The 16,396-nt window shown below is 30.8% G+C and overlaps 1 protein-coding gene across 1 annotated transcript; it reads right to left on the minus strand.

Annotated features, from left to right (window-relative positions):
• Nucleotides 1–193: 193 nt before the first annotated feature.
• LOC113375561 (T-complex protein 1 subunit theta-like) lies at nucleotides 194–13,630 on the minus strand. Its single transcript, XM_026615494.1, has 8 exons — nucleotides 13,490–13,630; nucleotides 13,158–13,353; nucleotides 11,383–11,568; nucleotides 10,603–10,891; nucleotides 3,882–3,955; nucleotides 3,342–3,530; nucleotides 1,022–1,213; nucleotides 194–199 (listed from the first exon to the last, which is right to left on the minus strand). Exons 1-8 carry the CDS (start codon nucleotides 13,579–13,581, stop codon nucleotides 194–196), a joined length of 1,224 nt encoding a protein of 407 aa, XP_026471279.1. The 5' UTR covers nucleotides 13,582–13,630.
• Between the last annotated feature and the right edge of the window lie 2,766 nt (nucleotides 13,631–16,396).

Below are 16,396 nucleotides of genomic sequence, written 5' to 3' on the forward strand. Positions count from 1 at the left end.
TAAGAGATACGTAAATAAGATATGGTACGGTGCAATTAAAAAATATCTAAATACCTAAATCACAATTTCAATTAATTAAGTCAATTATTACACATTTCGGGAAGTTCATGCAACTTGCCTTAAGGCAAAATGCCACTTTCAACTAATGAATATGTGTCACATATTTACCTAATGTTCATTGGACAGATGTAAATTATATCTAAAATAAAATTAAAAAAAAAATATATGTGTCACATACGTATACAAAAGTATGTGTTAAATAGTATGTTTTGTTTTGTACATTCAAATTTCTGAATTCATTTCACGTCCCCAGACAGGCAAAAACCAGAGATACTAAAAAAAATCTGCAAAAACAAAATTCCATCAGAAGACTGAAAAGAAAGTCGCCGCAAGATCTAATAAAATGACAAGCAATCTATTTATATAAAGAAATTGCTCGATGGGGAATTTTCTAAACGTCATGTACCCAACAGCAAATAACCTCATTGCATCAAAGGTTTAATTTGGTTTTTGGATATTTTGATTTAAGCCAAGTGATAGGGGTTGCTCCAAACAGTTAAATTGGTGGACTGCGAAATTGTTATACGGATTAACAGGTTGACAGGTGTGTTGGTGGACAGGTATATTGGTAGACAGGTAAACTGGTGGACAAGTAAATTGGCGAACTGGTAAATCGGTTGACTGACAAACAGGTTGACAGATAAACTGGTAGATAGATAGTCATATAGACAGGTAAACTAGAAGACGAGAAAACTGGTGGACTAAATGTAACAAACATGCATTTTTGTTAAAATTTTAAATTGAAAGTAAAACTCCGGAAAGCGTGAAAGGGTACAGCTTGTAACAATATATATATATATATATATATATATATATATATATATATATATTGTTAATAGCATATAAGTAAAAGATGCTTGCAAAAACGAATTAAACTTGATAAACAAAACGAAGGATAAAAATGTATGTATCCAATAACATCATCAGTATAGTATGAAATAATGTATAAAATAATTCTGACCTGCATGGCGCGTTCGGCATTGTCCATTGCTGCGTCGGTGGCACCTCGTAGGAGGACGGTTGCCAAAGGGCAACCCACGATCGAATCACCTTTCCCTTCGTCCACGCGATTGATTTGCCTGTTACGGCGAAATATTATAACGCAGGTATCGCCAATTTCGTTGGCGATCACTTCATCAGAATGGCCCAACTCCTGCAAGGACATATTGCTTTTCAATCAAATTGAAAATGATTTAACAAAATTGGCGACATATATTATTAACGTATCATATGTATCTCCTCGTTGATTGCCAGATTTATTTCGATGAGTACGTGCTACACTTCTGAACGTCTCAGAAGCTTTGAAAAGGAACACAATTCGAATTATAATTTACTCTTAATGAAAATGAGATCTACTTCAGAGTGTTGTAGCATTATATATAAAAAATAAAAATAAGGTAGTAAAACATATTACATGCCCAATGGTAGCATGTATGGTAACAAATAGAAAGTATAAATTGTCTTTTACTTATTTTTTTTTTAATTAAAAAACTTCTTTTTAACACTTTTTATTTTATTTATTTAATTCAAAAACTTCTTTGTAATACTTTGTCATTATAATAATTAAAAATTTCATATTCTTTCATATTCCATATTTCTTATACAATAAATAAATACCAGTGATATTACTCTGCTAGCAAATATTAACGGTAATCAGATTTTCATAAATAATATTTGATAATTATTCTTGTTACATATCAATTATTAATTTTTTGAATTTATTAAATTTATTAATTATCATATTATTAGTATCATATTTCATTTCAATTTAGCATATAAACACCTTTAATATGGGATTTAAATACAAATAAAGTAACTTGTATAGCATTAGTATGCAATTACTGTTTAATAATAGACATAGCCGTCACAAGTTATAATCTTATATATAAAAATGGAACTCTCGATCGGTAAAATTCGAAAACGGCTAAACCGATTTGGCCAGTCTTAGTCTTGAAAAATTCGTGCCAATCCAGAGATGGTCGGAAAGGTGAGATAATATTTCAAAATCGCGTAGAAACTTTACATTTTTAATTTGAAAATTTTTGTAGAAGCATAATTTGAATAAAACAATGGACGGTGGCTAATACGTCAAAGGTCAAACGGTTTTGACAGATGATGTTCAATTACGTTTAATAAGATGTTTTACGTGAATATTATTTAATTATGATTAAATTGTAGTAAGTAGTTTTGTTCGTAGTTATATTTATATACAAAAACATTAGTAAACGGGCCGCAAGTGTTACTACAATCTAAGAATTTCAACTTTTTTGAAATGTTAATATGAAAATGCACTTTTTGGCATATTTTTCTCAAGCACCGTGATCTGAGAGATCTCATTCGTATAATTATATACTCATTGGTATTTATAAAACATTTTCTAGGTTATATTATTTTTGATTTATGTCATTTCAATTCAGAACCTAAATTTGGTACCGATCACAGGGACATTTTGTCGAATAACATTTACCTAGTTATAATTTCCCAAAATTTATCGAAGAATAGATAGTAATGTATAAAGGTCCGGGGTTAAAAAGGTCCACCACCGATGTGTCAACAAGTAAAGTTAAGCATGGTTTAAAGTAGAGGCAAAAAGATGTATAACCAGCTATAACTTGATTCTCATGACCCTGCTATCGGGAGATAAACGTTAATCTTTGAAAATTCATAATAAAAGTATTTTCTTCCGTTGGTAGATTTTTAGCATTAATTAAAATATAATTATTTTGAAAAATGCCTTTAAAATTAAAATAAGACATTAAACCTGTTTGCCACCGGGCCGTTCCAAGTTACCCCGCCTATAGGGTAAAAAGTTCTAGATTACAAAATCAAAAGACTTGGATTGGATTATACCATGTTTTCTATAGAAAGTGTATAAAACTTCCAGTTTGACTGTATTGACAAAATACAATAGACAAAGTAATGAGGTTTATAATACCTCATTGTATATTCTGGTTGTTTTTATAATACCTCATTGTATATAGCATTCAAACAACATATCCTTATACACGTATATTCTAGGTATATTCTAAACAATTTCTAGAGAATCAAAAATATCAATACTTTAAATTTTTGATTCTCTAGAAATTGTTTAGAATATACCTTACTTACAATTAGTAAAACAACGTTTGTCGGGTCAGCTAGTAATTGATAATTATCAAATCAAAAGGACATAAATTAGCTATAAGACTGGATGTACACGCCCTTTTGAGTAACTAATGCATAGTACTGATGATTATGATGAAACTTGAACTTAATGAATTAAGAATAAAAATTTTTGGAACCTCTTTTAACGGCGGTTTAAGATTACACAGGACTCTTGCACCGACTGCCTCAGAGACTCGCAACAAATCAAATTTGCTAATTAGACGGACCACCATCAAATGGTGTTTATTGAGGAAGTGAAGGGCCATGTCTCCCACTTTTCCGCTGCACACCACCACCTTAACTCCGGCCTCAGCAAGGGCTCTGATCTGGAAAAAAGGTAAAATAACAAATATATTTAACATGTTTAAAATGTATACAAACAAACTCAGTACGTAGTAGTAACTGGGCATTTACTACTATTTCATATTTACAATCAATCTCAGTTACATGTTGTGACATAAATCCAAAATTAACTAGGTGTTTGTGGAATTTTGCCTTAAGGCATATTGAATGAGCCTCCCTATATGGGTAAATAATCTATTTTAACAACTTTCAAAATCATTACAAAATTTTCAACTGTCCCAAATTAACACAAACCAATACATAATCGAAAAATTACTGAGGGGCATATAATTAACAAACACAACACTGATCTTATTTTCACATTATTATTTTACCTGTTCTTCCAAAATACGATCCTCGTCATGGCTGTAGTTTCTTAACTCTGCTGCCGTATGAAATAAGACAGTGCCTAAACATTTAAATAATATATTCTCACATCGACCATATAATAAACATTTTTAATATATACACATTAACATTTCAGATAATATAATGATTTATCTGTTACTATTATTATGATTCTTATAAATGAATGCAATTTTATCTGTGCATGTATATATTATATAATTACACTTATTATTGTATATTATATTAAATCTACACTTTCATTATTATGAGACGATATTTCCTAACTGCGTAGCTTTTTAGAAAATTTTTCGAAATGTATTTTTATTTTTAGAATTTCTCTAATAGTGATGCTTCTTTAAACTCTAACTTGGAAATGTATTATCATCTATCTTTCATGTGCAAACCGCATATCTAAGCCACTGAGAAAGCCACAGTCTACTTTATTATTCTTACGTAAAATAAAAAATATAATGTATTACGCGATAAAAAAAATAAATAAAAGTTAGTTATCATTCAAAATTTGTATGATTTAAATTTCAATAAAAAAATAAATGTTTTTAAGTTTTACATCAACTCTATCTTTGATGACTCAATTCCGTAACTACGAATAACTATGAGTAAGGTTTTTTTTTTTTTTTTTTTTTTTTTATTTATTTTGGCTTCTGATTTACATCATTTTGCCATTACAATTATCTATACAGTTGTAGCAGTTCTATACAATACATTGGTACTTATATAATAATAATTATGCTATAAATTAATTTTGCTATTACTTATAAAATTATATAAATATTTATATATCCGTATGTCATTACTTGATATAAGTATTTGTACATTGATGGGAAAAATAATCTTTACGTTTTGTAAATTCTTAAATAATTTTGATCTTTCTTGCTGATAAAAATTACATTCCCAAAATAAATGATCGAGTGTTTCTAGGCTTCCACAGTCACACTTTGGATCCTGTAAGATACCAATTCTCTTCAGATGCGATTTGCAGTAGGAGTGTCCGAGTCTCAATCTGCAGATTACTGTTATAAAATTTCGACTTTCTTCTATGTTTTTAAACCATGTGTTTGGTGAAACAATCTCTCTCGTCAGTGCATATGTGAATCCTTTTGCCTTTGTAGTTTCTGAGTGAGACTTCTGCCATAGTTCCAAACCTTGTTGTTTTATTAAATGTTTTAAATCTAGCGCAGACGTTTTTGCAAATTGATCGCCGCTCGTGCACGCTTCTTTAGCTAGATTGTCTGCCATCTCGTTGCCTTTTATATTAGAATGACCCCTTATCCAAAGAAGAATCATGGATTTATCGTCAGTATTGATTTTCTTTATGATTTCTATAATTTTGTATATTATTATATTTGAATGTTTATTGGCGTGTTTTATGGCTGTTAGACTTGATTTGCTGTCACTTAGTATCAAAGATATGTTAATATTATTGTCATTCACATATTTTACTGCAGTGTATATCGCTATAAGTTCCGCTGAAAATATGGATGTATAGTTTGGAAGTCTTACTTTATTACTGTAATGGATTCTTGGAATATGTATGGCACATCCGGTTCCCTCTGATGTTTTAGAGCCATCCGTATATATTTGCAAATAATCCGGCCAATTTGAGTTGATATGAAGTTCTAATTCACGGATATAAATGTCCGTGTTTGCTATATTTGTGCTCTTATCTATATCGATGTATGGTTTAATGTAGTCGTTTAGCGGTGGGTAGATGTAATATGGAGTTTTATCATTGATTATGATGTTCTCTTCGTGAGGTTTAATTGTATAAAAACTATTTATTAGTGATGGAGCTGGTTTGTTTATCCAGTAGCGTGTGGAGTAATGTAATCTTGCTAGTTTTTCTAACTGTTCGGGTAATAATTTACATGATCCATTAAGTTTTTTCATCAAGAATCTGTTTGCTAGAATCTCTCTTCTTATGCTCAGAGGAGGTTCTCCTGCTTCTGTTAATAACGCATTTGTCGGTGTTGATCTAAATGCCCCTATGCATGTTCTTATTGCGGAATATTGAATTTTATCAAGTTTATATTGTTCAGTTTTTGATGATGTTCCATATATAAAGCATCCGTAATCTATTTGAGTTCTAATCAAATTTCTGTACAGTAAAAGGCATGTCTCTGGGTGTGCTCCCCATCTAGTATTTGTTATTTTACGAAGTATATTGATGCCTGTTTCGCATTTTCTTGATAATTCTTGTATATGCTTTTTAAATGTCATTTTGGCGTCAAAGGTTATGCCTAGTATTTTCACGTTGTCTTTTATTATAACATCTTGAGTTCCAACCCTTATGTGACCTATGTTCTGGGGGAGTCTGTGTCTAGTGAAAATCGTTGCTGAACTTTTGGATGGTGATATATTTAAATTATTGCTTGATAACCATTTTATGTTTTCTTTAATAGCATAGTTCATTTGCGTTATACATGATTCTATTGATGGTCTTGATATGTATAAACAAATGTCGTCGGCATATTGTAATTTTTTAACACTTGTATCAGGTATCTTATGGTAATCCGCAGTATATATGTTGAATAATGTGGGGCTTAAAATGGAACCTTGTATGATCCCGTTGTATGCTGATCTAGGGCCGAACATATCTCCATTAGTTCGTAAGTAAATATATCTTGGTGATATCAACTCCAATATTATTTTAATTATACTCTCTGGGATATTTATATTCCGTAATTTTTTCTGTAGAATATAATGGTCTACGTTTTCATAGGCTTTGTCAATATCTATTGACAGTAGCAACATATATTCATTGTTTGACCTCGATATATTTATGTCGGTGGTAAGGGTACTCAATAAATCTATTGTTCCTCTTCCGCTTCTAAAACCAAATACGTTATCATGGAGTATGTTCTTGTTTTCAATGTACCATTCCAGTCTTTCTTTTATCATTCGTTCGAAAATCTTTGCTACGCAAGATATTAGTGATATTGGTCTATAAGAGTCTATAGATTGTGGGTTTCTATTAGGTTTAATTATTGGTACTACAATTATTTCTTTCCATTTTTCAGGAATCCAGTGGTGTGTGATCATATTATTAAATACATTTAAAAGTTCCATTTTAAAATTAGTTGGACTATTATTGATCATATTATATGAAATGTTATCCTTTCCTGGAGCCGTGTTCTTTCTGTTTTTTAGGGCTCTTCTCAATTCATTATATTTGAAAGGTGACATCAATTCTGTTTCTTCATTATTATTCTTACTAAATATATCTTGTTTGTTACAGACATAATCTGGTGCTATATTTTGTAATATTTGATGTCCACATTCTTCCGTAAAATTTGGATTTATGTTCCTATTTGTGTTTTTGTTGTTGAATATTTTGATTTTCCTCCAAATTGTAGCCGGATTTGTGTTTTTGTTAATTGAACTTGTGTATTCCGCCCATTTTTGTATTTTCTTATTCTTTAAAAATCTCTTGGTTTGTGCATTTATTTTTTGGTATAGGATAAAATTATCATAATTAAATTTTCTGCGCATTTGTTTAAATGCGTCTTTTCTTGCGTTTACCATAATATCACATTCTTGATCCCACCATGCTGCTGGTTTGAAGGTTGAGCTAATTATCACTTTGCATTTCTTTATGTTTTTCTCTGCAGCGTGATCTATACAATTCATTAGAAATTCATATTTTTGTTTTCCTGTATTAGGTACGTTGGAGTTTTGGAGAGTTTTTGAAATTTCTTCGCCATATCCTTTCCAATTGGCTTGATTGGTATTCCATTTTTTTGTAGGGAAGATTTTGATGTTAGAAATTGCATTTGTGTAAATATGTATTATAATTGGTAAGTGGTCAGATCCAAGAGATTCTTCGAGTATTTCCCATCTGATATAATCTGTGAGATTGCTGGAGCATAAAGATAAATCTATATTCGTCGCTTTTTTGTTTCTTGTCTCGATTGTTGTGGGTTTGCCGTTGTTGAGGATTATTAATGAATGATCTTCTATGATTTCTTGTAATTTTATCCCTCATGCAAAGTGATGGCTGTTGAAATCTCCAACGATCAATGTTTTTGAATGGATCCCTTCTATAGTTTTCCTCACATCAGTAAAATCTAATTCTTCTCTATTTGAGCAATAAATGGAAACTAAGCAAAAGGTTATATTTGTTTTAATTGTTACCGCACATATTTGTATATTCTTATTGTTGTTTATTGTTTCATATTCATCACAATCTATGTTGTTTTTGACGATGATGGCTGCTCCGCCGTATCCATCATCTCTATCTTTCCGAAAAATCTTATACCCCTTGATTTTGTATACTGCATTAGGACTGAACCATGTTTCGGAAAGAGCCGCTATCGAAATCTGATTATTGTATAAGAAATGTTCTATACTTTCTTTATTTGCTTTCAATGATCTGCAGTTTAATTGTAGTATTTTTAAATTCATTTTGGCTTATTTATATTGTGTATATTGTTTCTATTATTTTATTGTACTTCCTGTAGTTCTCTTATCTTTTTCCAATTTACTTATCACAATACTCAGTAATCTATTTATGGAAGAATCGTCAGATCTATTTATTATTTTAATTTGTGTAACTAACTGTTTAAGAATTTCGAGTGGATCATTTTCTTCTTTTCTTGATTCATTTCCTTCTTGATCCGTATCATCTTCCAACGTTTTAATCGGCCTTTTCCTACTAATTATTTCTCTATTACTTACCCTTTTAATATCCGTCTCTTTATTTATATTATTATACTTAGATACTTTAGACGTACCTTGACCTCCTACCCTTGTTACATTTTTGACATGTGACCTTTTTGGTTTTCTAATCCATACTATGTCTTCTTCTTCTGTATCCTTTTCTTCTTCTATTAATTTTGATAATTCGTTATATTTATTTTTATCACAGTAACTTTTTTCTAGTCCGTATTCATCCCTCCTTTTTTCTTTTATCGTCGGAAAATCTTTTTCCTTATCTATAGTGTAAGGGTTAAATTTAACAGCTCTTGAATATTTGTCATTTCGCAAAATATTCCTCGCCTCATGAAAAGCTATATTATGAGTCCCCATCAATTCATAAATACTTTTATGCCTTTTGAATTCAGGGCATTCAGTACTATTTGCAACGTGTTCCCCGGAGCATAAACAGCATTTTAAGTTTAAAATTTCAGTACAGGCTTCTATTCCATGTTGTTCTGAACATTTCGGACATCTTTTTTTACTTTTACATAGTTCTTTTATATGACCAAAGAACCAACAATTATGACACTGCACTACTCTTTTAATGTATGGGCTAACCCTACATTTGACTGAATATATTGAAATTTTCTCCGGCAATTTGGAGCCCCTAAATGTTAATTTCACACATTGCGATTTATAATTGATGTTATTACCTCTTTTTGACTTCAAACATTTTACTTCCACCACTGGATAATCAGATTCTATAACTTCCATTATTTCGTCTTCCGATAAATTAATATCAACATCAAATATTATCCCCTGTCTTACTACTAGATATTTAGGAATGTAGGTCCTGAGATTATGCATCTTGAAAAATTCATCTTCCAGTAAACTATTGGCTATTTCTGCATTTTTAATTACTAGTTTTATTTTGTTTTTTCCAATTTGTACAATTTCTGATAATTCTGTCTTCAATTTTGGAACTGATTTATATAACATCCTTCCAATTGCCATATGATGTAACCTTCCAATATTTTTATTTATTGATTCCACATATATATGATATGGTCCTTTATCGTATTCTTCAAATCGTATTTTATTGTTTCGAGCATAGTTACTAGACTTTACTTCATTCATCTCAACCGTTTCTTCACTAACTATGTTATTGTTAATAGAATTTGATTCATTCTGATTAACATTTTCTTCATTATTCGCATTAGGTACACTATCAGCTTCTTCCTTTACTTTATCATTACTACTGCGTTGAATAGCCTTTACATTTTTATTTATTGTATCATTACTTTTCTGAACTTCAACTTTTGAATTGACTCCACTTTCTAATCTTTTGACTTTGTTATTTTTTGCACTAGTCACCTTTTTAATGAATTTCATTGTCCTGTTAATTTTGTTTTCTTTATTACTATTTACATAATTAGAATTCCTTAGCTTTGTTTCTTTTTTATTAACTTTTGTGGGATTAGTTTTATTAATTCCATTCTTGTTTTTATTAGATTTACTATCTAAATTGTGAATACTTTCACAACTACTTAAATCTATTTCTTGATCATCTATACTATAATCCATACTACTTTCATTGTTAAAATCTTCAAGGTCATTTAGCACATGCATTGCACCTGCAATGGTTGCGCCTAAATCTGAATGTTGTGTAATGCCTTTATCAGGCGGCCGTCCGCCCTCGTGCCCGAACGGGCTCGACTCCATTGTTTGTTTATCAGCTCACTATCAAAACACAACAGGTACAAGGTTTACTTTCACTAAACTTCAAAAAAATATATATTTATTTCGAACGATGTGTACGCTACGAATGCTCACGCAAGACTGATGAGTAAGGTTCAAAATATATGATTATTTTGATATGGAATATATGAATTGGCAATGCAACAACTTCGCCTAAAATAAAAAAAAGGCTTTAATATAGTACAAAATTGCGATTTAATATAAACGTGACATATTTATAATGTTAAATCAATATATAATTCAATTAATCCGAATGTAAGTATGGTACCGTCATTGAAAATAAGTTATTCTTACCCTTAGTCTCGGTGCGCGAGTAATCCACCGGGCAATCGTATACGGCGACGCCGGCATCTGTTGCATCTCTGACGACACCTGAAACGATACGCTTCAAGACCATCCCGCGGACAACAGTGCTGGCGTGTAATCCGCCGCCAAGAATTTTGCAGACTCGGAGGCGTCCGGTCGAGAAATCGTCAGTCGCACTACGCACAGCTACGCAGCCTTGGGCAACCAAAGGTGTTAGGACGTCCTCCAACCCGAATTGTCGCGATTGTATCACCGAATTAAGGATTTTCTTCACTGACTACAAAACACAAACAAGTTTTGTTATTGTTTTTATAGAGACTTCTGATGCTGTTTTGTTGTTGTGTGGTTCTTATGATAATCCCTAAACAGTTTGTTTTCGCCAGAGAAATCCAATTTGCTAAGTTTGTTGTCTCGACGTTTCTAATCATTATGAATCGTTTGACACCAAAACTGAAAATAGTATGTTGGTGTGTATGTTAAGCAGAAATTCATATTCGTCGAGGTTTTCTTGAAAACTTCTGAATCTAATCAAAAAACCTTTGATAACCATTTGATCGAACTCTATAACGACTAGCGTTGATTAGTTTTGGGCAACAATTGGCAAAAAATGCATAAAAAATAAATAGAATAGAATACAAAATAATGTATGTATGTAATAACAAATATGAAAATAAAAATAATAGCGCAGGTTGCTAAATATAATATATATATATATATATATATATATATATATATATATTATTCTATTATTCCAATTTTAATCCTTACCTCCAACGAGCATATGTCTGTAAAATCATATGCTACCATCTTTGTCAAATGATTCTCCGCAAATGCCAGGGCCAATTCATATCCATCTGCAATCTCTGCGGGCGTAACCCCCATGGATAATGGCTCTTCGGCGTACTCCAAAAGAGCACCCGCCAAAATGATTACGTAGTTAACTGCATCGCCCATCTATAATACAAATATATATGCTGTTTATAATGATAGATTTATTGGTTTAATGTGATTATATTTTAAGGCTAATGAAAATTGGTTAAATGATAAAATATTATCAAAGATTTTAAATAAACATCCTCGCTCTTAAGTAAACTCCGCGATCAACAAATGCATTCAGTACTGTACATTGTACTTGCTGATCACCGTAAGTATAGCGATTAAATTAATACGATTACAGATATTATAATGTAAGTTTTCATTTAAAAATATCCATCGCAAATCTGATTGATTGATTGATTACTTTTTAAACAATTAATTATTTTATCTGTAAATCTAGAATATAGTCTCAAATAGAAATCGCCTTTCGTGCGAATAGCTGCATAAGAATTATATGTTTCGATCACTATTAGATTTATGCAATATAATACCCACATCCAAGCTGATCTATAAGAAGCTTATAGAACACGTAGTTTTGATTGCTCTTGAAATATATAATATACTATTGGTGTACTATTATTAACTTCCCGTAGGGCAAGTTATAGTAATCGCAAAAAAATCGAAAATGAAAATTTTTATATATCTTTACGTTTCAGAGGTTTCTGAACATTTTGGCATACCTTAGAAAAAATGGATGTATGTGTGTGTGTGTGTGTGTGTGTGTATGTGTGTGTGTGTGTGTGTATGTATGTATGTATGTGTGTGTATGTATGTGCGGATACAAATTTTCGTCGACGATTTCGGGAACACGGATCAACCGATTTGAATAATTCAAAAAACATTCGATCCGTATTGATAAGGAGACGTGCTGATTAGTTTTTGGCAAAGGCAGGTCAAGCCGTTCCGAAGATACGGGGCAAAAAGTTCCGAAAACGGTAACTCAGTTTTTAAGAGAACGGAGCGTCCGATTTTAATAATTCAAAAAACATTTTATTTGTATTGACAAGATGAAGAATCGATATAACTTTCATGAAGGTAGGTCCAGCGGTTTCGGAGATATAGAGGAAAAAGTAAAAAAATGAGCCATTTGGCGGTCAAAAATGATCATTAGACATATGCACATCAAATTATCAGACATTTTATAGAGATTTTAACAATAAGTATACATTTTGTTAACATTCCTATCGGTTCCGTACCAATGCTTATGCGTTAGACAGCGACGCGGCGCTTACGCGCTTTATATTTTGTCCCTATGTAGTTAAAGCAGTACGATTGCTTTGAAAAAAAAGTTCAGATCTTCCACAATATGTCAAAATAAAGAAAAAACAAATTTTTTTCAAAAAAAAAAATTTTTTTTTAAAAAAATTTTTCTAAAAAAATTTTTTTTTTCAAAAAAAACTAATTTTTTGTCCAATTTATAGTTTCTCAAAAATCTTATTTTTTCAAAGTAATTTTTTTTCAAAAATGTTAATCGTTTTAAAAAAAAATAATAATTTTTGGTACGGGAAGTTCCAGCAATTTGCCTTAAGGCACGATGCCCTAATTGCCTTAAGACAGAATTTCACTTACAGCTAGTTTATTTATTTGATTGATAGATTAATTTATTTATTTGCATATTCTCTGATTTATTTTTTATTTATTGATATGCCGTAGTTTAGTGAACTCACTTCATCCTGTTGGACAAAGGCTGCGTCTGCTAACACCTTTATAGCAGGATGCTGTATTTCCAGTTCACGTACTATGGTCGCGGCGTCGCTCGTCACAAATTGGTTATTGAGATAGTTGACAATTATTTTGGCCATTCCATTTGGGCCGAAAGCAGTACGCAAACTGTGCGAAAATTCCTTGCAGGCATTTATATTTCTGAAAAGCAACAAACGAATGCATATTATCAAAAAACGAGTATCAAATATAATTACGATGCTAGTATGCCGAACATCGGTTCTTTATAATGATGTAGCGGGTGGTTAGAACGTCATGGTTCTTTATGAAGAGTTACCTAAGAACAGCCTCCTCCATGCCGCTATATACGCGCGCGCCTCCTCTTAGCATCTGGTGCACTCCTGGTGCCTTCGGAACATGCAAAGCCATTTTCGTCAAGTCAGATTCACTGCTGTTCCTCGATCTAATACTTCTTGTTCCTTTACTAAAACAAAACTATGTTCAATCGGGAAGATATTATATTGCCGTATTATATTGCACATGGACTTCACGCATGCATAATAGAAAAATTTCGAATGAATTGTGTATATGTTTTCATTGGGCTCGATTAATATAATAAATTATATAAAATATCGAAATGAGGTACCTAAACTTAACACTTTCTTGTTGCTTAAAATTATTTCAAAAGATAATGCATAATCCAATCGATAAAATTATTTTCTAAGTTTGATCTGTTCCAACACAACAATCTTCTTTGTTCGCCGACACCAAGCAAAAGTAATATATATGATAAATTAATTATATATATATATATATATATATATATATATATATTAACAAATTAGAGCTTCCAAATGCGTTACGAATCAATTGGGTTACGAATTTTCATTTGTAACAACTCAATCTGTCAAATGTCATTGCTTTCAGTATTTAGTACTTATTGCGGTAATATTAATAACCCAGATAATGTAATGTAATGTAATTATTATGGTTCGTACTTACAATTATAATAAAGGGCCCTCGACGTTTTCAATAAACTGACTTTGCTCACTTTTATTAGGAAGATAAGCGATTCACTAGCGCGATGCTAAATGCAATCTTTTGTTTGAGCTGATGTAGCTACTAGATAAAAAGGCCAAATAAAAAAACAAAATCTTTTGTTTACGCCTTAGTTATTTTTTATTCGAAATTGAAAAATATTACACATTTTTATGATAGTAAGATATCGATAGAAAATAATACATTTGAATCGATCTGTAAAATCAGAAAAACTATATTTAACAAACTTTTGTCAAGGTTTACGATTTACGGTACGATTCGATTCTAGAAGTTTGAAAACCGTTCGAAAAAACATATGTTGAGAATAGTTTTGATCCTTCTTCGTGCTAGAATGCTAGATTTGATGGTTCAAACTAACATACTAATATATAAAAAGCCCATTAATATTGGTTAAATAATAAATATTCATCAAAGTTTTAAATAAATAGCCTCGCGCTTAGGTACATTCCGCGCTCAACATATACATTCAGTACTGTGTTTTATACCTGCTGATCACCGTTGACTTCCACACTTATAAATTATTATTTTTAGACAAAATTCATTTTTAGTATGAGGGCGTTTTCCAAGAGTATCTTAAACGATAATAAAATATTTTTTGTGTCGATTGGACATGCAAACTATTCTGCATAATATTGTCATAGCTCTTGTCCCACAGGCCGACGCAAATACAGAACTATGCATGTCAGTCATTTTTGACATGAAATATGTAATTGATCTATCATAAATTTCTCTATTTCATCCAAGAATTGGGCCAGGGGTTTGAAATTAATTTAACATGAGTAAAAAGTTTGCCTGGCCATCGTGTCTTTGATTACTATACTCTGACACATAGTCAGTACATGGACTATAACTATATACATTGAATCGCCGATTCAATTTCAAGCTCTTTTGACTTTTAGTAGATACGAATTTATTGCTATCCGTCTTTTATTCAATACTTCAGAAAATGCTCAACGTATCGTATTCGTATGCAAATTTATACTGCATGAAAATGCAACGCCAATGCCAATGCAAGAAACATTTATCCAGTACGCAAAACAACGAGGAGAGATTCAAAAAGCAATTTGTAGTACCGAGAAGAATTTTTGTGTATTTATTTATAGCAGTTTATTATAGATTATGAGAACTGACAATACTGTTTTTAAAACATCAGTATTGCACAAAACATAATTCTGCTGTAATCACAATTGTTATATTGCGATTTTCTAAATAAATAAAGTTACTACCTACATTTTATGTAAACTGCTCTAAAAACTGATCCTGTTATAAGCTTCATATATTATATTTATTTTTTTATTTATTTATTCATAAGCAAGCCGTAATCAATAATAATAAATATTATTTCAGGCTTTTGTCAAGCTTATTAATATTTAATATTGAAAAGATATTAATTTTATAATAATCATAGTATCTGCACGATTTTCGCTTCAAAAAAAAGAGCTGAAAATACAATGTTCATCAGTAAGTTCATCATATTAAAGTCTATTTAACCACGAGTCAAGCTCAAAATACTTGAACAAGGTTGAAAATTATACTGATTTAAAACCGTAAAAATTAAATTAATAAAATAGCAATAAGGAACTAGAAAAATATATAAATGAAATAAAATTTACAATTTTTTACTATTATAAAATTTACTTTTTATCATTGCCATTTTTGCTTTAAAACTTCGTTTTGTTGAAATCCAAAATGAAACTATTTTACATAGAAAGAAGTTTTAAAGACCAATAATTATTTTATTATTGGTTTTCTATTGTAATATTCTACTACTATCGACGCAGTATCTAAAGCGCTATAACCTAAATACATCAAGCTTTCAAATGCTATAAATCATAGCTATAAACATTTAAAATTCGTTAAGAATTAGAGACATTTAAAAAATAAACATTTAAGAATTTGTTAAGTATCAGCATGAATTTGGAAATTTAAAATTAGACGCAAATAGTGTAGTAGAAAAATAATTTATCAATCATGATTTTTTTTAAAAGTCTTCAGAAGAAGGTAATACGCTATTTTGATAAGGTTTGCGAATTCATATTCAAGATACTGAAAGTTTGTTCTAAACGAATATATTTTATCGAGTATTGTACATTATTAACAAATTAAAACGTGTTTTTTCCGGTGAATTAATATATTTCAAACTTCAGTATTTTTCTACACTAGAAGTTTTCAATGATACTGATCT

Source organism: Ctenocephalides felis, unplaced genomic scaffold (assembly GCF_003426905.1).
Source record: "Ctenocephalides felis isolate EL2017-DRISC unplaced genomic scaffold, ASM342690v1 CF-g0.4_SCAFFOLD_01886, whole genome shotgun sequence".
In the NCBI taxonomy this organism is placed as follows: domain Eukaryota; kingdom Metazoa; phylum Arthropoda; class Insecta; order Siphonaptera; family Pulicidae; genus Ctenocephalides; species Ctenocephalides felis.